This window comes from Taudactylus pleione, unplaced genomic scaffold (assembly GCF_031769625.1).
Source record: "Taudactylus pleione unplaced genomic scaffold, aTauple2 ptg000242l, whole genome shotgun sequence".
Lineage (NCBI taxonomy): Eukaryota > Metazoa > Chordata > Amphibia > Anura > Myobatrachidae > Taudactylus > Taudactylus pleione.
Window position 1 is genome coordinate 2,089,646 of NW_028284644.1, and position 25,167 is coordinate 2,114,812.

The window sequence follows — 25,167 nt, forward strand, 5'->3', positions numbered from 1 at the left end:
CCTGCTGCCTGAACAACTGGACAAGTGCACTTAAGCCTTCCAATTGATACCAAATTATTCAGTTCTGCAATTATCCTCAGTGATGCTGAATGGCCAGATCGCAACGCGTGGGCACTATTGTTGTGCTGTCATATAACAGAAAACAGTTTTGCCCATTTTTTATATGTCATAACTTATTTCCACTTTGTTCTTAGTATTCCTATGAAGGAATGGATATCAGTGACCTGCCTGTGGATTTCTCTGTTGTCTGGAATGGGAATTTTATCATTGACAATCCACATGATATCAAAGGTAAAAAAAAAACCAATAAAACAAAATCCACAACTTTTATTTTATGTTACAAGTGTACTTTTTCCAGCTCCTTTAAGAAGAACTCATCAAAATTGTGAGTTTTTAGTAAATATGATTAAAATGCATTCATTATATTTACCATTTGGTTCTGATACTTTTAATGATACTAATCATTAGTATGTTTTCATACGGAGAGCTTTTTGTCATTGGCTAAACATATGGAGCATACACACGGTCAGATCTGTGAGATGAACGATTTGAACGATTTTACCAAAGGTTTGAACGATTTGAACGATTGAACGATTTTTGACTGCATTAAAATGAATGGAATCATCCAAGTCTGACTGCAAACACATCAGATGTCAGATATCATTATCTGACCATCGGGAACACGCATCGTTCAAATCGTTCATCTGACAGATATGTCAGATATGTCAGTTTTCCTTCAGATATGAACGATTGAACGATTTTTTAAATCGTTATCGTTCAGATCTGAAGAAAAATCTGACCATGTGTATGCACCATAAGTCATGAACAGCAATATCAGTGGAGACACAAACCTGCTGTAAGAATCAGGTCATCTTAGATCTTAGCATAACAATGAAACATACATACAATTACACATTTTTCCCCCAAGTAGCCAATTGGAATTAGATTTATTCTACACAACATACTGAAATTTGTATGTTGATTATTAGACTTACCATCCATTATAATTATGCCAGCCATTTCAGATAAAATAAAACTTTTCGTATAAAACTTATTTATTAAGCAAATTATCAGACAGGTTTTAGTGTTACAAGTTTTAGACAAAGATGTGTTATTGCACTTTCAATAGGTTATGTAGAGTTAAAGTAAAAGTTTGGAATAAATGAATTTGAATGCAGCACCATCTTACACACCATGGAGCATATGTGGAGTAGAGCGCAAGTCAGACGTAATTGCTTCCATATGACTTACACAGAACTAAATTCGAATATTTGCCGTTATGCAGAGTATGTGCATATCAGCTACAGGCTGCCACTATAAATACTCTTTGAGGGCGATTCAATAGGTTTTTACGACGTGATAATTAATGAGCGCCCAGGTTTACTATTCAATTGTTCTGGGCGTTCATTAATTATCGCCCTCTTTGCCCCCTATGAGACCAGGTTTAGCCGTGTAAAACGGCTAAACCCGTCTAAAATTCTGGTTAGGGCGCGTTCTGTCTCCTTCGGCCCAGGGAGGCTCCATTTGCCGGGCGCCCGCTGAGATTTTGTTACCATAAGGCGGGGCCTTCCCCGCAGTGCCAGCGGCAGCCGGAGGCTGGAGCTCACTCCTGAGCTCCGGCATCCGGCTCCCACAGCGTGCCCTATGGGAGAGACGTCATGACGTCTCTCCCATAGTTCCGAGGAGCAGCCAGGCGGACCGGACGGCAGCGGACACAGGAGCGGGATTTAAGGTAAGTAGTGTTGTTGATTTGTTTTTTTTTGTGTGTGCACAGGACTTCTACAGGGGGCACTACCACAGGGTGCATTACTACAGGGGACACTACTACAGGGTGCATTACTACAGGGGGCACTACTACAGGGGGCATTACTACAGGGGCACTACTACAGAGGCATTACTGCAGGGGGCACTACTGCAGGGGGTATTACTACAGGGGGCACTATTACAGGAGGCACTATTACAGGGGGTATTGCTACAGGGGGTATTACTACAGGGGGCACTACTACAGAGGCATTACTGCAGGGGGCACTACTGCCGGGGGTATTACTACAGGGGGCACTATTACAGGAGGCACTATTACAGGGGGTATTGCTACAGGGGGCACTACTACAGAGGCATTACTGCAGGGGGCACTACTGAAGGGGGCATTACTACAGGGGGCACTATTACAGGAGGCACTATTACAGGGGGTATTACTACAGGGGGCATTACTATTAGGGGCATTACTATTGGAGGCATTACTATTGGGGGCATTACTTCTAAAGGGGACATTACTTCTAAAAGGAGCATTAATATAGGGGGCACTACTACAGGGGGCATTGCTGCAGGGAACATTTCTATTGCTGGCATTACTACAGGAGGCACTACTTCTACAGGGGGCATTACTGCAGGGGGCATTGCTATTGGGTACATTACCACTGGGGGCATTACTACAGGGGCATTACTGCAGGGGACATTTCTACTGGGGGAATTACTATTGGGGGCATGACTACAGGGGGCACGATTACAGGGGGCACGACTACAGGGGCATGACTAGAGGGGGCAGGACTACAGGGGGCACGACTACAGGGGGCATTACTGCAGAGGGCATTACTGTAGGGGGCACTACTACAGGGGGCATTACTGCAGGGGGCTCTATTACAGGGGGCATTACTGCAGGGGACATTTCTATTGGGGACACTACTTCTACAGGGGCATTACTACTGGAGGCACTGCATAAGGGGCACCACTAATAGGGACACTGTATAAGGGGCACCACTACAGTGGGAATTGCATAAGGGGCACTACTGTTGTTTGCATTGTATTAGGGGCACTACTACTGTGGCAGCATGTGTATAAGAGGCAATGCTGTGTGTCATAACATGAATAAGGGACACTACTATGTGGTGTAATGTGAATCGGGCACTATGTGCGGTGTAATGTGAATAAGATTGTGCTACTGTGTGGCATAATTTAAATTGGAAATACTATTGTGTGATCATGCCCCTTTCTTTTGAGACCACGCCCCTGTTTTCGCCGCGCACCTACGACGCGTGCTGTTCCTTTATTAAAAAAGCGCAGAGGGGACCACGTTAAGCAGTGCCCGAAGTTAATTGTGAAAAAATGCGGCACACATGCAAAATGCATGCATGATGCAGAATTCCTAGTTACATCTGCACGGCTGCCATGATTGTGAGTTCCTTAGTATTAGGCACCACAGTGGAGAGCTTCCTGCTCTGTTAGATCATAAAGCTCTCTGGGGCTTGAGATGGACGATACCCTACCACAAGGGTCTCGTCGCAACCCCCCAATGGTCGTGACCATCGCAACGATCACCTGGCCGCTCGCAAAAGCTGTGGGTGGTCACTCACAGCTATGTGAGCGGCCATGCGGCCGGCTCCAAAAGAAAAAAAAAACGCCCTGATTCAGAGCGAGCGCTCTTAAAGAGCGTCAGGCTCTGAATCAGGCCCAGAGTCCTCAAATCAGGGCAGTCTAACAAAGTCGGGAGAGCTGTGTGTTATATAAACATACATACATACTAATGGTGTATACACACGGTACGATCAGGCAGCGATAACGATATTGCTGACTGATCGTCCTGCACCTTCCCGGTGTGCTGGATGATCATTATCGTTCATCCAGCACACCACCAACGACTGGTTGGCCTGCATGCACGGGAGATCATTATCGTCCACCACGCATCGCTGTTCTTTGGGCACAAAAAAATGAACGATAACGATATGGTCGATATCGTTATTGTTCATAGGGTGCATTTTTCTCGTACCGTGTGTACGCACCTTTACATTTATTTTTGGTCAGATGGGGCAGGCTTGCTTTATTCTTGGACACTAGCGTTGATGTCTAATTGATACAAATATTGAGGAGCTTGGCCCCACTCATTTACATACACTCTTTATGTGGGTGGGGTGTGGCTAGAGGCATCTGGTGCAATGAGCCACTTGTTTAAAACAGTAGAAGAGCTTAATGTGCAGGAAAACAAAATGCTGCAATTCTTCCCTATGCTAGCAGTAGTGGGTTATACTAATAGTCCATGTGCTTTGTTTTATAGTGTTACCGTGTTTTAAAGGCAGAAACATCTCATTTATTCACATTAATTTGATCTTTCAGTCACAATTAAGGGGCCTATCCATTAGCAGATCTTTCTGAAAGGCAAAAGATTTATCTCTTGAACATTCCTGGGGCTGCTGTGACAGATATCTGTCATGTACATGACAGATTTTTGCGAACAACGAACGATGTTGCATGACATCATTCTGGGAGTGGATTTTTTTTTTATGTTTGTATTCATTTTCATTAAGAAATCGTTTGTCGTTCGTTGTTTACCGCGACAGATATTTCTAATATCTGTCAGCGATAAACGACAATTGACCAACATGTTGGATAGACAAACAGACCCAATTTTTCGGCCGCGGGTGTGCGCATTTTTATTGTTCAGAGCTTATCCATTAGCAGATAAATTGAACGACTGAACGATAAATCGTTCATCGTTCAAATTTATTTGCTAATGGATAGGCCCGTTTACATCCTGGATTGTATCATGATACTTTGGTTATAAGTGATAGCGCTTATATTACTGTATGTTTCACCTTCACAATTTCTATATAACGTTCATGCAGTATAAAAATGTCAAAATATGTGACATCATAAATAGGGGTGCGGCCTATATTTAGCTTTAATTAGAAAAACAAAACAGACACTTTTACAAAGATTTGTTCCCTAAACAAAATAGTGTTCCAGAAATTCTTTAGATAACAAGCTTAGCCTGATAATGTATTAGTGTAAACATTGTGTAATATTAGGAACACATCTTTCAACATATGTATTAAAGATAGCCTATAGTAAACATATACATACATATCTTACTATATGTGGAGCATAAAATATTTGCATTCACATATAGGCCTGTGATACATTGTTTTTTACTTCAGCAGAATCCACTTCAAATAATAATAAATAAATATATTTTTTCTATTAAGTTGTTGATGTGTAATTTGCCTGTTGGCAGCTTAGCAACTTATTGGGGCTGATTCAGAGATGGACGCAGTGTAGATGTTGGATGCAAGCAGCTGATTTTTCCAGCCTGCACATGCGTCCAAGTTGCACTGCGAATGTGCCTCGCTGGTTACTGTAGAAAGCCGCAGGACGAATTTGGATGCAGGGAGTGATGCAATTTCAATGTGCATTCCTGGGTGCTAACAGGGGGTGGCTAGCCAAACGTGGTCAGCTACTGTGATTTTTCTTGAAGTTTCACTGATTTTGGCAAGCATGCTCAGACATTTAGTTTACACCTTCATAGGGCTGGTGCAATGTCCGATGGTGTGACCGATTTGGGGGAGATGGAGCGTCTTAATGCACAAAGCGGTACATTAGCACCGCAATCGGTAGACGTCACTGTGCGAATGCCATCGGCTGTGACGTTAGCATAAAGGCATAGTCATGGATGCGGAAAAAGACTCAGTCAACCTGCATTAGCGTCCATCTCTGAATCAGGCCCATTGTGAGTTACACTAGGAAGATGTTGTTGTACCTAATGTTGTCTGTTTGATCTTCCCCTAGTTCATCTCTACAAGTGCGCTGCTCAGAGAGAAAGCTGCGGTCTGTGCCTAAAAGCCGATCAGAAGTTCGAGTGTGGTTGGTGTAGTGGGGAAGGGCATTGTACCTTGCACCATCACTGTGCCTCCTCCCAAAACCAGTGGCTGGACTGGTCAAGCAGGAATGTCAAGTGCACCAACCCACGTATCACTGAGGTTTGTGAGGGTTAGACTTTGTCCATGCTAGAATATGTGTAATTGGCAGAGAAAACACATGAAGTGGGGGCTTTGGACACAGTTGTGAGTCACACTGTGGAACCTTGACCTTATAATCATCTCTATTTCCTTAATCTTTCCCATCTGTCTCTTTTCATGATTATCTTCCTAAATACCTCTCTTCCTGTCCTGTGCTCCTGTCTCTATTTCTACTAGCTGTTTAACGTCAGTCTCACACACAGTATATCCACAGGCTCACAGCCGTTAATTAAATAAAAGTGTGAGTGAAGTGCATGCAGGGAATCGATACTCTCAAGAAGAACATTTTCTTTCCAAGCCAGGGAGGGCTAGGGACACTTAGGTCAGGATGAGGGGGGCAGACGTTCTCCTGAAATGTCAATCAATAATCTTTCTCATTTAAATAAACCTAGGGCTCCTGGATCCTCTTGTGTGACTTTTACTGTTTAGTCCAGATCCACTATTTTTTTTAGTAACACAGTACATATATACATAGCTGATACTTTTAAGATACATTTCTGCCTCTGACTAAAATATGATTGTTAAAACAACAGTTTATCTAGTAATAATAATACATGTTGGGAGAAATGTAATAGAGTTTGCTAATTTTTTTTGGTTCTCTTTCTGCTGGATTTGAAGCATTCATTTTTTTTATAGTCTAAACCAACCTATATACTCTAACTTCATCCGTCACCACTTTAAATCAAGCATAGTAGTCACTTAGGGCCTGACTCAGTTAGGAACACATAAGCAAGAAGCAATTTGCTCCTGGAACAAACTACATTGCCATGCCATGCACTGTGTTCTCTCCAGCATTTTTTCCAGCCGGGTGGCATCAAGGAGTAGCCGGGTGAGGGCCTTCACAATAATAAAATGTTTTAAATCCTGACCTTATAGTGATTTAAACTTGAAATAACAATTTATATATTAATTCTCTTCTTCTTAGAGGCCCAGATACTGTCCCCAATTGCATGCTACACAGAATATATTTTTTTATACAGCTCTACAGATACTGGCCCCACTTGCAGGCTCTCTGTAATCAGTTCAGGTGACTGTTCCCGCCTGAACTTTTATACAGGAGGAGGGATCTTTGCCGTCCAGCCTGACACCACCCCTGCACTGTGATGGACAACTACCCCCCACTCCAATGCCACATCCCCTGCTCGGCACTCTCCCCTGCCCCAATGCCGCGTCCCCTGCCCCGCACCTCCCCCCGCCCCAATTAGCCGTGCCTCATCACTTGGAACCTTCACTAACATGTCCTTATTGCCGGCGGATACGGAGCCTCCAATGTGAAGAACGTGACGTCGGCACAGCTCAGCGTCGCATCTGGCATCCGTGTCCGTCGCAACAAGGACACATTGAGGGTGACTGGGAATGCGGTGCATTGGGGCAGGGGGAAGTGCCGGGTGGTAGGCTGTTTCTGCCGGACGATGCGCCCGCAGAAAACAGCCTGGGGAGAACACTGATGCATGGGGTACAAATGGATTTATTTTTTTGCATGCAGGGAAAATACAGACTGCTTTTGCATGTAGCTAACAAATACTGGGCACTGAAATGTTTTACACAACCCTTCCTAACTATTAATACCTGAGCATATTTTAAATCTGCTTTTTTATTTGCTCCTAACTCTGAATCAGACTTAATAGGTTAGTTAGCAACTTTTTGACTGTAAGTATTTGACCCAATTGAACTATCATTTATGGTATTTTTTCGTCTCTTTTTGTCCAAATAGTTCTCGTGTATGTACAGAGTCACTTATTCCTGCTTGTTTTTTTTTTCACTCTTTTCATGCATAACACCTATTCAATTAATATCCTTCTTGTGAAAAAATAGTAGCTTTCCCTTTTCTTAAAGTCTGTTTAATTTTCTTTATGTCTGGTATTAACTTTAATTCCGCTTTATCTCTTTTTGCTGATGATGGCGTCGGTTTATATATATAACCATTAAGTGTCATTTATCGTAAGTGCTTGCAGTAGTGAGTAGATATATTCTAGTGCAAGTCGTGTTGCTCAAAGATGGAACAGTTGAGTAGGCTTGGTGTAAAAGGTGAGAGGTCTTCATTTGATCCTCCACTAAGGTGTCATGTGCACAATCTTGCTGTCCTCCTTCTCACTCTTCTCCTACTTATGATTTTATCTGCTAGTGCGTAGGTTAAGTTCACATGTTGCAAGGAGTATGCTAATAGCAGAGGAAGCCAATAGAATGAGGACTAATGCAAGAATTGAAGTCCTTTGTTTAGGTCAGGCTCTCATGGTTGCAAAGCCCCTGTGCGCCTGTGAGCGGTGCTAATAACTACAGAATATGCTGTTGGATCCCTTATTCTGTTTCACATCCAATGCCAAAGGTCAGCCAGACGTTGGCTAGGGAAATGCAGGCCCTCAGACAGGCATCGGAGAGCAGATGTGCCCATTGAGAAATCGATTTGCTGGGGAGAGGAAGAGAAGGAGGGGTTGACCTAACTTGAATGCTCCAGTCTACGGGATGCCCAGACAACTGTTTGCCTAGTGGAGCAGAACGGATGATTTTAAATCTGCATCCTCCCCGCCTAATGTTTCCAGCTGAATCTTAACTTTTATCGAGTTGATGTGGTCGTCCAGGAAACATGAGTGTTAGAGCTGCTTTTGGGCTGGATGCAATTAATCACACTTAGCTGTGATGTCACTAAGATCATCCATTGTGCTCCTGCTCATTCTGACTGCCCCTTTTGTTACTTATAACCTATTCACTGCTGAAGCACCTGCAAGTCTCTTTTCTTCTGCTTTATTTTTCTACAGGCAAGTCTCCCTCCTTGACACATCCTGTAATTTATCACACTAAGCAGTAGACTTAAACAACTCGCCGAAATTTAAATGAAAGTTATAATTCACACATGCATTCTCTCACCCACTGTTTATTGTTTATGTAATGCATCATTCATGTATAATATAAACATGTGTGTGGATCTGGATCCCCCCTGGTTTTGGATCTGGATTGGTTTTGCCAAAACCCCACCTCCGTGTTTTGTTTTCGTGTTTTGGTTTTGATCTGGATTTTTTTCTTAAATAATCATAAAAACAGCTAAAATGGGCCTGTTTTTGTTCCTACAGTATAATTAACCTCAATAACATTTATTTCCAGTAATTTCCAATCAATTTTGACCACCTCACAATATTATTTGCTTCATCTAGTTAAGGCCAAAAGGTTGCATCCAGCTAGCTGGCTGACTAAGCTAAGTGACACAGTGGGCGGCACTAACATGTGGCAGTTCAGCTTCTAATTTCACACATGGATACAGTGTGTTATACAGTGTGGGTTGGATACACCAATAGTGCACTTACTGTGACAGCAATGTTGGCAGAGCGGTGGTTGCTGACGGTGTCCTCAGTACATGGAATGGCAGTGCTGCCGTGCTGGCAGTGTCCTCAGTGAAGGGTACCGGTGATGTCGGCAGTGCGGGGGTGCCAGTGGTGTCTTTAGTGCAGGGTTGCTGGCTGTGTTGGCAGTGCGGTGGTGCCAGCGGTGTCTTTAGTGCAGGTTTGCTGGCTGTGTCGGCAGTGCGGGGGTGCCAGCGGTGTCTTTAGTGCAGGTTTGCTGGCTGTGTCGGCAGTGTGGGGGTTGCTGCGGCGGTGTCCTCAGTACATGGAATGGCAGTGATGCGGTGCTGGCAGTGTTCTCAGTGAAGGGTACCGGCGGTGTCAGCAGAGAGGGGGGTGCCAGCGGTATCCTCAGTACAGGTTTGCTGACTGTGGGCCTGATTCAGAGCCGGACGCAATTAGCGCTCGCTCGTCCTGAAAATAGGGGTGGCTATTCAAATGAACCGTTCGCTTTTTGCGGTCTGTTCCCGCCTCTAGGTCTGAACGAGCGAACAAAACTTGCAGTCGTTTTTTTGGGAAACTACGCCCCCTGGCCGCTCGCATCCTACGTCATGTCCGCTATTTATTAGATTAATCGAGTACATCGACCAGGGTATGAGCTGCTCGCTATTCTTGTGGTTGGTTTTTGCTACCACAATTTTGCGAGCAGTTCTGGCTTAAAAAAAACCCAGTGACGTGGTCAATGACGCTGCAGTTTTAAATATGCACACCCATAAAACGCCCGTTTTGACCTTTAAGCACGCCTGCGATCGGATCTCCACTCCCCGTTTCAAGCACCTTCCCCTGTTACCACCCACATACGCCTCATCCTGTCACTCAAATTAGCAGGCATTCGCTATTTTGCGAGCACATGAATTTCGGCCGCACTGACTGGTTCGCGCATGCGTATAACGATCCGTACGCATGCGCAGTTGGGCAAACATCGCTCGGAGCGAACGAGCTGCCGCTTACGAGTGGCTCTGAATCAGGCCCTGTGTCGGCAGTGCACGGGTATTCTCAATGCACGGTGCCGGCGGTGTCGGCAGAGCGGGGGTGCCAGCGGTGTCCTCAGTGCATGTGTGCTGACAGTGTCGGCAGTGCAGGGGTGCTGGTGGTGTCCTCAGTGTGGGAGTGTCGGCAGTGTGGGGGTCGCTGACGGTGTCCGCAGTACAGGGGTGCTGGCAGTGGTGGTGTCGGCAGCGGGAGATGCTGCCAGTGGGGGGTGCCGGCGGTGTCGGCAGCGGGGGGGTACCGGCGGGGGATGGCGGGCACCATCTTCTTTTTCTTCTGCATTTTCAATAGGCTTAACGCTGATTGGCTGAGAGCCGTGACAGACGGCTCTCTCAGCCAATCAGCGTTAAGCCCGCTCAATACAAAACCTTGTGACCCGACAGCGGGGTCGCAAGGTTTTGCCTTGGGTAAGGGATCCGGGGCAGGCAGGGAGCTCCGAGCTGCGCTCGGACCGCCCTGGATCCCCGAATTTCGGGTGGGTTCGGATCTCTGAGATCTGAACCCGCTCATCTCTAATATATATATATATATATATATATAATTATATATATATATATATGCATATATAACTAATAAATATATACATAGTATATTAGTGTATATATATATATATATATATATATATATATATACATATATATATATATACACAGATATACATGCTATGTACATGATTCTATTACCATAACATGCCCTGCACACAGCGGCTGAAGGCTGTTCTGTCAGAATGAATAATCATGTCCCTCTCTCTTGTAACAATTAGGCTGTAAATGTGCTCTCTGCTAGGCGGAAAGACTCGGCTCTTGCAGAGAGAGACTGCATCACAGAGAGCTTATGGCTCCTTCCCTCATTTCTGCTGCGCAAATCCGTGGGTGACCCCTTGTGAACCAAATGCATATAAATCATTTGTTTGCGCCAAGTGTTTCTAAGATTTTGTCAGCCATAGGTGCTATGATTGATTTGATGACAATCGTGTGCTGAGTGCAACAGTGTGTGTATATTTTATGTGTGAATAAATGTGTTTTGTGCTCATGTACAGTAGAATATTTTAGTCTGCACATTGTAGACAGACTACTTTTCATTTTGTTAGCTGTCTAAACCAGCATCTTATTGTAAAGAATATTCTGTTTATCCTCATCTTCAGGTTGCAAAAATCCAGACTCAGGGACTGATTCATATTTGCACGCAAATGGCGATGTTCACACAGATTGGGCAATTGTTATCCATTGCGTAAGCGTATAAGCCGCACTGCGCACGTGCAGTGATTGTATTGCGATTATGCTCGCACAGAGGATTAATTCGCAAAGTGAGTTACAGGTAGTTAGTGTTTGTGAGAGGTAAAGGGGGTTACTAGAGAAACACAGGCGTGTTTCTCTAAACACACCTTTTTCCTTTATAACACTGTTTTCTGGGCGTGCATGAATTAGCGACTGCATTCTTGCTCGCAGCAGAAGAACCTTCTGCGTGTCTGGAGATTCACTGTGTCTGCGACAGCTTAGACTTAGTCAGAAGCTGCGTGGCTGCTGGATCTGCCTCGATTGTTCCCGATGGTCGTGCTGTTGCACATCGTCGGACGATATGAGAAAGCAGCAGTGAGTGTCCCGATGCTCAGCTAAGCTTTGGAGACATTAGTATATTTTCGTTATTGCGATTTGTGAGAGATGACAGCTGCAATACATTCAAACACATAGATAGATAGATAGATAGATAGATAGATAGATAGATAGATAGATAGATAGATAGATAGATAGATAGATAGAGGTGTATACACACTCACTCAGATGCATTTATTTGTATGGGTTTATGACTTTATGTGTTTATTTGAATAAATAGGCATGCTTATCCAAGTTTCAGTGCGTGCGGTTGTGTGTATACTTTATTGGTGTATGTTGTTTTTATCCTGCATCTCTCCAGCTGTAATTAATAAAACTCATTCTGTCCCAGCCGGGGGCTGAGCTGTGACACAGTTACTTCCAAACTGCTCAATTAGCGTCCAAAGGAATGTAGGTCACAGAGAAACCCCGGTCTTTTCTGCTCCTACAAAAATCAACCACTTCGGTGCCTGGAGCTTTATGCATTATGTATAGTATGATAGAGTGGACTGTGTTATTGTTGCCATGCTATCCTTGCATACAATGCATTGCGTAGGCTGCCGTTAGTTTATGCCTGGGCAGGTACTAGATGCCCCTAAGCAATGTTTTTGACTACTGCTTTACTTGGGACAGTTTTATGTATCAACAAATATATGTGAGATTTACCAGTGGCATAAGTTCATCCCAGACGCTTGGAGGCAAGTTATAATTTGATGCCCCCGAGTCACAGCCGCTGACACTAATGTAGCAATTCGCATGCAGACAGGCTATAGATAGACGAAGGCGGCAGCTGATGGTCTGACATGGAGCTCTCCACTAGTGTATGGTGGCTTCTCAGGTGCCGGGAAAAGGTGCCATGTATTGGACGGCCATGATGGTATAATCCGGGTACATAATTAAAGCCCTAAGTGGGGTGAATATGTTGTGGACAATTGAGGAGGTGCCCCTTCAGAGCTGGAGCCCGATGGCAGGCTCCTCCATTGTTTCCCATATGCTCTGTCTGTTAATACTTTCTCCATTGTGAGTCTGTAGCCAACAGATCCTTAGAAATCAGAGACTGTTGTCTGATGAATATACCTCACAGGCCAGGTGTACAAGGTGCTACAGGACAGTGGCTCTCTAGATCCAAAGTGAACTGTCATCTAGTGTAATATGCTCTCCCGCAGCCTCTACCTCTCTTGCGAACCTTTGTGGATACAAATGTGAGACCCACTGCAGTCGATAGGGCTAGAGGTGTCCTTGCGCTCGTGATTGAAGCACTCTTCTAATAATTGTGATAGATTGGCAGTGAGAAATAAGCTCAATCTTTCCAATCTTGGTGTTTTTCACTCAAGTTTTCTACAGTCCATTGAAATGCATTCATGCATTGAATAAAATAAGCCTATTACTTATTGGGATCGTGTTGTTATATATTGGATAATTTTCTTTCGCACTGAGGAGCTCATTCAGACCTGCTCGTAAGATGCGGGTGCTCGCTGCAAAAAGGGGCCGGATATTTAAATGAAATGCTTGCAATGCGTGGTGTAAGGACGCCCTCTATGTCTTACGAGCTACGGCACTGACCGCTCGCAAGTGTATTAAGACGCCCCCTTTCCCCTCGCAACACACGTCATCTCCTGGAATTGTTTGATTAATCGGTAACATCGAGAGCCATTGGAGCTGCTCGCAGCCCTTGAGGTAGCCTTACCCTGCCGCAAGCACTGCGATCAGTGCTGGCTGAAATACATGCAGGTGCCGTTGACGCTACTTTGCTAATTATGCATGCCCTTTAAATGGCGTTTTGTTGGCCTGACACGCCTGCGTTCGCAACACCACACCCCCGTTTACAAGCACCTTCCTCTGTTACCACCCACAAACGGCACTATCTGTCACTCAAAGTAGCGGGCAGTCTGTGTGCTACGAGCACACAATTCCCCATGGCTGAGACTGGCCTGCGCACGCGCACTGCGAATTATATGCATGTGCACTGAGCAACAATCACCTGGCAGCGAGCGATCGCTCCTTAGCGACCAGGTCTGAATCAGGTCCTGAGTGTAACTAAGAGGGGCAGTCTTCTAGGAATGCTTGCTCATGTGATGGCTTGGTAGCCAAATTATGCCATAAATGTAACATTTCAGTGGCTTTTATACTCTAATTGCCTGTACTGTCTCAATTCAATTATTACTTGGATTAAGTAAAAAAAAAAGCACCAAGTAATGTAATGTATATACATACGCAGCAATGAAAGTGATAATCATCACCTACCTTAGGGTAAAGAGACAGTAAGTGATCTGACAATCAGAATATTCACCTACCTTTGCTTCCCTTCTAGATTGTCACTGTATCTGGACCCCCTGAAGGAGGCACCCGAGTCACTATACTGGGAGTGAACCTAGGCCTGGACTTCTCTGAGATTGCCCACAGTGTAGTGGTGGCTGGAGTACAGTGCAGTCCTGTGGAGGAGGAATACATCATTGCAGAACAGTAAGGTTTCCTCTTATCCTAAAGTCTTATAATATCTCTGCTTAGTACACTCTATAAAGAGGTGCTCCTTAATGCTAACCTTTTTATTGGACTGGATGATCAGGAGTTTATTCAGAAATACCAAATTAGACATTGAAATCAGCACATGTAAGGACAGCTTTAGATTAATATTTTGAAAAACGAATAATTAACTTTGAAATCTACTGAGTTATCAATTTATGCTCAATTGAGGAGATTCTTAAAAAGTACACTACTTGTTTCCAACTGTAAATCAATTTTCCTCCCAACGTTGTATGATCACGAGGCAATAATGTCCCAGATCCCTGTAGTCTCCCTGTAAGTAACTTTACGTCTCCATGGTTCAATGTGCTTGAGATAGTTGAGTGAATGCTCCACTCAATTCAGAAGTATTGATAACATTTTAATACTCCTAAAGGGTAAAGCTAGCCTTGGATAGTTTTTATTTTTTTTCATGGGGTTTCTGTAAATGATATGTATATTGTTATGGCTCTGGCAATCAGATAGTGCCAGGTAAGTAAAAAATGGGGGGTTTGGCGGCTGTTTCTAAATAACAGCCCTGTTTTTTTCTATTCTAAAATTTGTTTTGACGGTGGTTTTGCGGCAGTTTTGCAGCGTTTTTTTGCCTTAGTAAATCTGCGTATAGCAAGTCTGCCACCAAACCGCCGGGGTTTAGAACCCGCCGCTTAGTAAAGTTTGCCCAATGTATCTTGTACTGTAGATATTATGTATTTTAGAAGGCATTGTGGAATGGTACAATGTAAATAGACTGAATGCTGAACTCAGATGAGAGTTGGTCTTTCTGTCATGGGGGATATACTCTTAAACAAAATATTGTCAACTGAAAACCCACAATTAAAACAGAAATCACAGTGGCTTGTATAACAGCTTTATTGTATAACAATCAGCTATTATTTGCAACTCCTTGATGAAAAACATGAGAACAGTTTTTCATAAATGAGTTATTGATAATGCATTTGCATTAGACTATTCTCACCATTGAGTTTTTTTAGCGTGATACATTTGGAAAACATTAAAGCATTTCATCCTTGCACATGTCTCTCCACACAGTGTGAAAAGTCTGTCCCCCGCATGGCACTCACACATAGAATGGCACAGCCAGACCGGGCATACAGGTGCAGGCGTCAGGATGATGGAATACTCCCCCTTTTGTCTTAGTACACAATTGGGGATCACACAGCACATTTTGTCATCTGTCATGGAAGGCAGAGCCTGACTCAGTCCATCTGGGTTCCGAAGCACCTCTAAATCTAGGCACAGAGACTGTTTCCCTTAGAGACTGAAGCTCTAAGTTTGCAGTGCTTTCAGTAGGGCTTCCCAGATGCACTGCAGTGTGAAATGACAGCAGGGTTAAGGTTTTGTTATTTTTATTGGTGTGAATCGAGGAGTGTCCATCTGGCAATCTGAGCTTAATGCAGATCTCTGGAGGGTTCTAATAGGAAAAGAGACAATCAGCTGGAGGAAAGCAGAAAAGGGTGATGGGGAACAGTGTGGGACATGCGTTAGGGTAGAAGACAATAAAATAGTTTAAAACTATAACAAAGGCCATAAAGAAGGAGAGTTGCTGGCAAAGCCACGTGGGTATATGAAAGAAAGGCAAAGGACCAAAGAGTGAAGAATATAATAATTGCTACAGTATTCAGAGAATAAGCTCAGATTAGAAAGATGTAGACCATATAAGAGGGATACTGGAAAGTGGTTCTAGGAATTAGTATAAACAACAGTGTTTAGTGACAGAAGAAACTGTGATAGAGCAGGCTGTGCAACCAGAAATATTCTGTATGTTAAATTATGAAATGTTTATAAAGCAAGGTTTAGTGCCAAGGCATGGACGCTGAAGATCACAGGGGACCTCAGAGCTAGCAGTTTGTTGTGCCAGAACTGAAAAAAAATGAGGGCATAGTGAAAGTCTGATGAAATGCCTGTATTCTTGCATGTGTCATGGTATGTTGCAGATCTGAGTATGGCGCAAGATCAGGCAGATGGAGTATGTGCCATATGGTTTCAGCTGGCCACAATGGCCCTTACATTTATTTATCTGACTCCTAACATCTTTTGTCCACCTTTGATATACTGTATAAAGGTTACAATGGTCACTGTGATGCACTTGAAGCCACTTGAAGAGGATTTGTAGATAATGAAGTAGTATCTGTAGAGAAATTTACTCTCTTTGCATTGTTTCAGAATTGTGTGTGAAATGGGTCCAGCATCCCCTACATCAAGCTCCGGACCAGTGCTCCTCTGTATTGGAGAGTGTAAACCAGAGTTCATGGCTAGATCCCTGCAGCAGTACAGCTTTGTGGTAAGTAACCCACACCCCAGTGTTTTGTTATATTCATAGTGTTTGTCTTCTATGGCCGTGATGGGGCATTACTGTGCTGTAACTATAAATAAGATTTTCAAAGCTGTTCTATGAAATATTAAGAAATCATTTCAAATTCGAAAACCAATTTCGTTAACATTAGCATAGGAACTGTTTTTAAATAGAAGGGGCTGATTAAAACATAACTCTTATGCTAAATGAAGACAACTTGTGTTCCATTATTTTACAATAAAGAGTAATAGTTTATGCCTATAGCTCAGTAGACATAATTAGCGACTCCATCTGCAGGCTAGAGCAGTGTAGTACACACTACCAAGTGGAACATTTACATTTGTGCATAACTTTTGAATAATTGCTATCTCTGTAAAACTAAATTAGCCAAGAATTGCTCCTATATTACTACTAAGTGAGACATTACACTGAAGTCATGGGATAGCTGTATGTAAAGGTAATGGTAGATGGAGTCACCGTACTGTAAAGTACTGCTAATACCCAGAGCACATCAGTTGTAATCTGACACGTCGTGAGTCCGTTTGAACACTGGCCAAGCTACACATGGCAAGGCGACGTGAATTATCAAAGGTTGAACAGGGCGTGATAGTGAAAATTGTCCATGGTGACAGACAAGCGACACTGGCTCAAATCACATCCACATTCATTGGAGGTACTAGACACATATACAGCATATCCAGAGACTTGAACATGAGCCATATCAAAATCATACTGATACTTTTGCTATGAACATATCATGAGACCAAAAGGATCTTATCAATGAACACGAAGAGGAGTGAAACAAGCATTTCTGGATCAGGGGCCTATAGACAATGTGTTCATAGCAACAGTATCAGTATGATTTTGATATATCGCATGTTCAAGTCTCCAGCACTAATTGTAAGAACTGCCCAGAGACATAATAAATCCAGCAATGGCGTTTTCACCGGATTGGTCAGTTTACAACCCATGTTGTTCCCAGTGGCCCATTCCTGTTGCCTGTAATTTACTTTGTTAGCGCAAAACTAATAGCATTGGTGGAAGCAGAAGCTCTCTTCTCTAATCTACCGCACTCTGTCTTCCCTAGCAGCAAATTATAGGTTTGCTCAAGATCATGATAAAATGACACATTCCTTCATGAAAATCAATGCTAAGCTTTCCACGGCTCTACTGCACAAGGCTCCCCTTAATCATGCAACAAGCCATAACTGTCGCTCTGTGCTTTATGATGTAATTTAACAGAAGTATCCCGGGAAGGACAGATAGGCAAGACAAGGAAACTAAAACTAGTTAATTCTAATAATGACGACAGATAAGGGAACCACTTCATATAAAATGTGCCTTTCTTTCCCTTGCTAATTAATAAAGTTTTATTACCAAATAACCTGGAGCTCTCTCCAAGCACTATACCTCTCTCTTACTGACCTTGTCACTCAGCCATCATGTCCGCTTCTACACAGTAGGTGGCCGGCCTTGTCATATTTATGTACTCCAATGAAATTATAAATTGCCTAAGAACTGTCATCCGCTAAATACATTTGCAAAAAAAAACGTATTACTATTTTTCTACATGTTTTGGTTTAATTTTTTATTAGCTATAACTGTATTCACTCTCTGAAACCTCTTTGCTGGGTATGAACACAAATGTAACTGATCTATGTTCACTTTGATCTGGCATGTGATTGGCAGAATTTAATAAATCTAAGAGCAGTCTAAATGAATGGGTCACAATCTGAGGAGTTTATTTACTAAAGTGAGAGTTTTTAGAGGTATTGATGTTGCCCATAGCAACCAATCAATGTTGTAATCAAGGTTTTTTTGTGCAATGGAAAAGGCCTGAGCCACCAAACATACAGGGGTATTCAATATGGGAGCGATAACATCGTTTTTACGTTAATATCGCACTTTTGACGTCATTATCACAGGTTTGACTTTTACACCGTATTCAATTTCAAAGACTTATCGCAGTTTTGAAAAGTCTTTGATAAAAAACGGGGATAACTTTTCACCATTGAATAGGTGTCGAAAAAAAGTGCAGAATTGGGGTTTAGGGGTGCAGGCTTAAAAAAAAAAGCCTGCACCCCTGGAAATGACATTTAAAAAAGAACTGTGTCAAAAAAAGTAAAAAAAAAAAAAATAGGGACACCCCAAAAAAATAATTTCAAAATTGGGGTGAAAAAAAAAAAAGGGAAAAAATTGTTTAAGAATAGGGAAATAGGTTCAGGGCTATTCTGCAAGTTTGCGGCAGGTGTTTTGAAGAATAGAATTATAGCGGCAGGTGCACAAATGCAGAATTTTTAAAAACGTACTTTAGGGACATAAAAATATGCTAGTACCCATTTTCATGTACCCCAAAAAAATGAAAAAAATAACCTAAGTGCTCTTCTGCATCACTTCTTCAATGTCGGGAAAAAAACACCTGCTGCGGCTATTTAAATCCCCGACTTTCATTTAAAGGCTAAAACGGGGGTACCCATAGTGTTCCCACATGTTTTTACTACTTTAGGGGGGTCTTACAATTTTTTTAAGGAAAAATTCGTAACTTTACGCAAATCCAACTTCGGAGTTTCCCGTTTTCGTTAATTTTATATTGAATATGGGTATAAGCGGGAGCGCGCCCGATACTTAAACGCAGGTAAAAACTCCGATATGAAACGGTAACTTCTACAGTGAAGTTAACGTTTCATATTGAATACCCCTCATAGTAGGGAACATCAAGTTTTTTCATACACTTCCTCCCTATTAGCGCTTTAAATACAGTTTCTTCTACTAATGACAAAAAACTGCAACTATACAGTTCATCAGTATTCATAATGATGAACTAATCTGATATCTGTAAAAACTATTTTATGATGTCACAACAGAAAGAAAACCGCTTTAGGAACTGGGTGACACAGTAGTTAGCAATGATTTCTAGCAGTACTGGGGGCACTGTACAATTCGAACCAGGGCCATGTATGTTTGGAGTTTCTATGTTCTCCTGTGTTTGTGATAGTTTCCTCCCGCAGTGACCTGGAATCTAGGCAAGCTCCAATGGGGCAGGAACAGAGTGATTCATGGTTCTCTGGAAAGCACTGCATAACATTGTGGCACTATACAAGGAAAAAATAATAATAAAAGCACACTGCTTTCAATGTTGCTCAAAAGTGAATAATGTTACTTGGAGCATATCTTGATTGCGGTTTTCATTGTTCTAAACCCTACACCAGAGATAGCCAACCTGATACACTTCAGCGGCCGCATTGGGCGGCCCTCTCACCTTCAGCATTACTAAGTACACATTAATCTTACTAGCTAGTTAATTTAATATATTTAATCAAGGAAAGAGACACCTAACTGTAATAACATATCAACAGACCTTTCAAACAAGTTTCCAAGCTATAACAAACAAGTATCACAGCAAAGCAGGAAGGCGCTGGGGATTAAAAATGAAGGCTTGGAGGGCTCCCCCAGGACCGCCTGTTGTCCATCATTGCCCTACATAATAATTATATTAACAAAATTATATCTTATAGTTAAAATATCTTCATAATAATAGTCGGTAATACTGGGTTTGGGATGCGCTTCGGGGTGGTGGTGGTGTTTATGGATATAGGGGGTTGGATGATGGAGGGGGGGTAAGTGTGAGGACAGAAAAAGGAGGGAGGGGGGAGAGAGAGAGAGAGAGAGAGAGAGAGAGAGGGGGTCCAGGTGTGGATGGTGCTGCACCGTACAGTAGGGGTACCTGATTCTAGTATTGGATAGATATGGTAAGATTGGAGGGTACGTGCGCTCCTTAGTTGTGTGTATGTGTATTTATTGGGGAGAGGGAGGAGAGAAAAAAACGGGGGGCGGTTGGGGGGAGCAGATGGCTGTGTGTTGTGGTGGATGTGTTGTGGTAGAACAGAAATACTGGAGGCTGGATGGATGGTGGAAGAAACAAATACGTTTATTTGTATCTGTGTGTGCACATAGAGGGTGGTAGTTGCTCAGTAGGAGGCACAGTGCTCCTGGAGGATAAATGTCTCTTAGATGGTTCGTGGCAGCACACACTGCCCAGTTGTTGGTGATTTGGGGTGACAGGGTGTATCCACAGTGTGGGGAGTAGGGTCAACCCTTTCAGGGGGCTCCTTGACATGCGGTCCTGACTACTGCATGCTTCCCTGCTGGACCTATGGTCGACAGACTTCTGAACTGGGATGCCCTGTTACCAAAGTAACCCCAAGGACATTAAATTCCTAGGTATCAAGACCATAACTCACAACTGGAGAGGGGGTGACTCAATAAAGAAGAATTAAAATGGATATTCACTCTGGTCACTTTCGCACCCCGCGATCTCAACATAGACAATGAGATCCAGTCAATCATCTCCAAATAACGCACACCCGAACCAACCACAATCCCAACATAAGACTGAAGTTATTGCTCCACTGCAACTCCATAGGATGACACCATACACCAAAAACCATCATACTTCACAACACACAACTATAACCCATCCCAATCACATACACAAGACACACCCAACCCCAACCTGTACATTAGTAACCACCACGCAATCAGCCCCTGCACACACCTGTACCTCATCACCATTGGCCTAATCTGAATACACTTATCACTTCAGCAAGTCCCTGCACACACCTGCACCTCATCACCATTCAGCAAGTCCCTGCACACACCTGCACTGCATTACCATTCAAACTCACCATTGGTTTAATCTGATTACACTCATTACTCCAACCAGCCCCTGCACACACCTGCACCTCATCACCATTCAGCCAGTCCCTGCACACATCTGCACCGCATTACCATTCAAAAACACCATTGGCCTAATCTGATTACACTTATCACTTCAGCTAGTCCTTGCACACACCTGCACCGCATCACCATTCAGCAAATCCCTGCACACACCTGCACTGCATTATCTCTCAAACACTCCATTAGCCCCTTGAGTCACCTGACCACACCCCCACCCCCGGAAGTGCATGACATAAGAACCTCAGAAGCATTGATCATCTCACACCTCCTTGAAGAAGGCACCTGTGCCGAAACACGTTGGGGACCCCAGACACCTACCCATCTTGAACCCACCTGCATCTACATCCGCCCCAATCCGGGCACCTGAACGGCAGCAGCGGCGCTTAACCGGACGCTGATCCCACTCACATCAGCCCCAGCCTCTGCCAAACAACAGCGCTGCATGCGCTCATCACACCACCGTACGCAGCACAGGTTTCACCTGCACTGCATCCACGGACGTGAGCCACTGAAACAGTGCACGTCCCCCACCGCGGCATCATACTGGACTTTGAGAAGAACTGATCCCACACCAACGGACCTGGGCACCTACCGGTAGGTCAGCACCCATTCTCCTCACCAGTGCGGGACGCCGCAAAGTGGGAGCACCCCTGATCACCTCAAACAGGGCATCCCAGTTCAGAAGTCTGTCGACCATAGGTCCAGCAGGGAAGCATGCAGTAGTCAGGACCGCATGTCAAGGAGCCCCCTGAAAGGGTTGACCCTACTCCCCAAACTGTGGATACGCCCTGTCACCCCAAATCACCAACAACTGGGCAGTGTGTGCTGCCACGAACCATCTAAGAGACATTTATCTTCCAGGAGCACTGTGCCTCCTACTGAGCAACTACCACCCCCTATGTGCACACAGATACAAATAAACGTATTTGTTTCTTCCACCACCCATCCAGCCTCCAGTATTTCTGTTCTACCACAACACATCCACCACAACACACAGCCATATGCTCCCCCCAACCTCCCCCCATTTTTTTCCCTCCTCCCTCTCCCCACCAACACACACACACAACCAAGGAACGCACGTTCCCTCCAATCTTACCATAAAATATCTTCATAGCAGTCTTTACTTACTTTCTATAGATCTAATGTGACCTTGACTGCAGCACTCTCATCTTGTTCTTTTTACCCCACAATATCATTGTAAAGTGATTCTATTGAATGTGCCTTAAAAGAATAAAATACGTTTTATCTCAATAAGTCAGCTGGCACATTGTGTATTGCAAAATAATGCCTGGATAAAGGTCAATTGCTAAAGGTGGTAAGGTCACAGAATTAAGGTTGCTCAGCTCCCAGTGCATAGCTGTTAAATTGGGTCTTTGCCAATGTTACGGCTATAACAGTAAACCGATGCAACATATCTGCTACATATAAGCCGCACACATAGACATCCTACTCTCCCTGGAAAATGTGTATCTGCCAACAAGATAATGGATTCAACTGCTACCTATCTGGACCTGCAAGTCACAATTCCCCTCATTATTTCTGATTTATGGGAATCTGGACCCAGTAACAACCTCCCTGAGACCTGAGTGTATATCTCTATCTCTCTTCTCACCACCGAACGACACGACACGTTACCGGAGGCTATGTGTTCACAGTGCCTCTAATACCTTTATATTTCCTCATTTACTTTTACTGTTTTTGTTTTGCATCAGAGACATAATATCATTTTCTCCAACTATTATATTGTCTGCTCACTGCAGGTTTTTGCTATGGGCCAGCAGACAGCGTCTACACATAAAATAATTACCAAGATATGAAACAATCTATTGGTCAGTCTGCATATAGCAATACATTCATATCAGTCTTTTATTTCTCTGTGCCCTTGGCTTACACCTATTAAGTTGTCTGAGAAATCTGTTACCTAATCAAATTCCATTTATTTATTGGCTGTATTTACTTATTCTATTTGATTCTGGCCACAACTTTCTTATACTGTAGATTTTCTGCCAGAGCCGCAAACAGCATTAAAGTATTTCCATGTCATCAAATGCAGTCAAATAGATGGTACCTTTCAGAGGCTCTTGGCTCCATTCCTTACAATTGGGAGCACTGTGCATGACAGCCTAGTGCAGGAAGAATTTCTTGTATGTGTCAGTATTTAAGTGCACTTCACTTTCTCAATTACCTCATTTGTTTGATTCCCAGAATCCAACTGTATCCTACCTTACTCCCAGCCGTGGCCCTGAGTCTGGGGGGACCATGATAACTATCACTGGCCACAATCTTGGAGCTGGAAGCACTGTTTCAATTCTGCTTGGGAACCAGACTTGTGAATTTTATGGGTGAGTACAAATAAATCATATAGGAGATTATGTAATAGGGTCCGTCTTGCAGCCGCTGCGGGAACTCCTGTGAGTCTCCCCGTATTTTTAAAGCGACAATCATTTTAAAGGCAAAACCAGCTTGGTTTTGCCTTTAAAATGATTGCCGCTTTAAAAATACGGGTGACTCGCAGGAGTTCCCGCATTGGCTGCAAGTTGCACTCTATTACATAAGTCCCATAGTCTTAAACGAAATGTGGACTGTTTCATGGAAATCAGAGCTGTTCAAATGTTCCCTGCAGTGTCCTAGAATATTCTTAAAGGTAGAAGGTATGTCTAATGTTCATAGCGCATCCATGCCTTATTGGCAAAATATCTCTAGTTTTGTTAAATTTCAACATTTGCATTCTTATTTGTAATTATCAGTACTAGCTCTTTATTAGAAAAGCACTTAAATACTTGAAGCAAGGCACATGGTGTGTTGTATGATTAGTTTGTTTTGTTAACAATTTTGGAGCATTTTATGCTTTGCGTGTATTTATTAGTACAGTGCCACATCTTTAAAACACTACTCTCGCTAACCAGCAAGTATAAGATCAGCTTTTGTAGTGCAGATTGTCTATAAAGAGCTGGTTGACGAGCAGCACAGTGTAAGGATAATAAATCTGTACAAATTATGTTGCAAGCAATAAAATTTGAAGGAATTTTCCCTGATGAGAAAGTACTCTTTCTTCAACAGAGAGAACATGTCTTTTAATGTTCATACTTTAATTACTTATGCAAATGAAGCCTAGAACACACAATCATAGTACAACTCACAGACCAAAACAAGTTGTTTTTGTTTGTTTGTTTTTGTCCTCCATGTTGCTGCCCTCTTCTGGTTTACGTTTTGCCTTTTACCTCAGATATGACTTATTCCAGCAGTATCCTTTTCTGTGGTTCTCTTCTGTAGGCATTTATTGGTTAATTTTTCCGAAAGGGTTACATTTGTACAAGCATCCAAGTTTTTCTTTTCGTTTGTGTTTTTTCTTTTTTTTTTTCTTTTTTTTTATTCCTTTGGTGTTTCCTAATATTACAGTTCTGTACTTCGCACTGTTTCTGTTGAAGCCTTTATTGGTGAAAGTATATATAGCTGCTGGTATAGGGCTAATGTAAAGAATCTCCAAAAAATGAGGGTGCACTCACCAGACTTCATAGAATGTTCATAAAATATTTGATTTTATTTAAGTCATCTTAAAAAGTACAGCCAAGACTGGTGAGTGCACCCTCATTTTTTGGAGATTGTCATTTAGCAAGGTGTGTACCTTGCTTGGGTCAGCTACCCCAGGATTGAATTTCACAAAACGTGATATATGTGATATATATGATATAGTTAATGTGTTCCTATCTCTTGGACTGCCTGCACACTAATGTCTCTTCTATATATACTAATTATACCGGGGAAGCAATGTGTCGGAAGAAAGAATAGCATTTGATACGTGTGGCCCGGCCTGCTGTGCTCACTGGGCCCTACTCCCTCGTCCTATTTTGAGAACACTTACTCCAGTCACTGTGTAGCTGGGGAGCCTGATTAGATGAAGCATTTTATAA

General features: G+C 43.1%; 1 protein-coding gene across 1 annotated transcript in view; it reads left to right on the plus strand.

The window, feature by feature from the left end:
* PLXNA2 (plexin A2) overlaps nt 1-25,167 on the plus strand; it is a 260,221-nt gene that overhangs the window by 174,690 nt on the left and 60,364 nt on the right. The window contains exons 10-14 of the mRNA XM_088479576.1: nt 195-291; nt 5,557-5,747; nt 14,015-14,166; nt 16,390-16,507; nt 23,462-23,598. Of these exons, the coding sequence (XP_088335702.1) occupies nt 195-291; nt 5,557-5,747; nt 14,015-14,166; nt 16,390-16,507; nt 23,462-23,598 (695 nt within the window). The remainder of the gene's footprint in view (nt 1-194; nt 292-5,556; nt 5,748-14,014; nt 14,167-16,389; nt 16,508-23,461; nt 23,599-25,167) is intronic.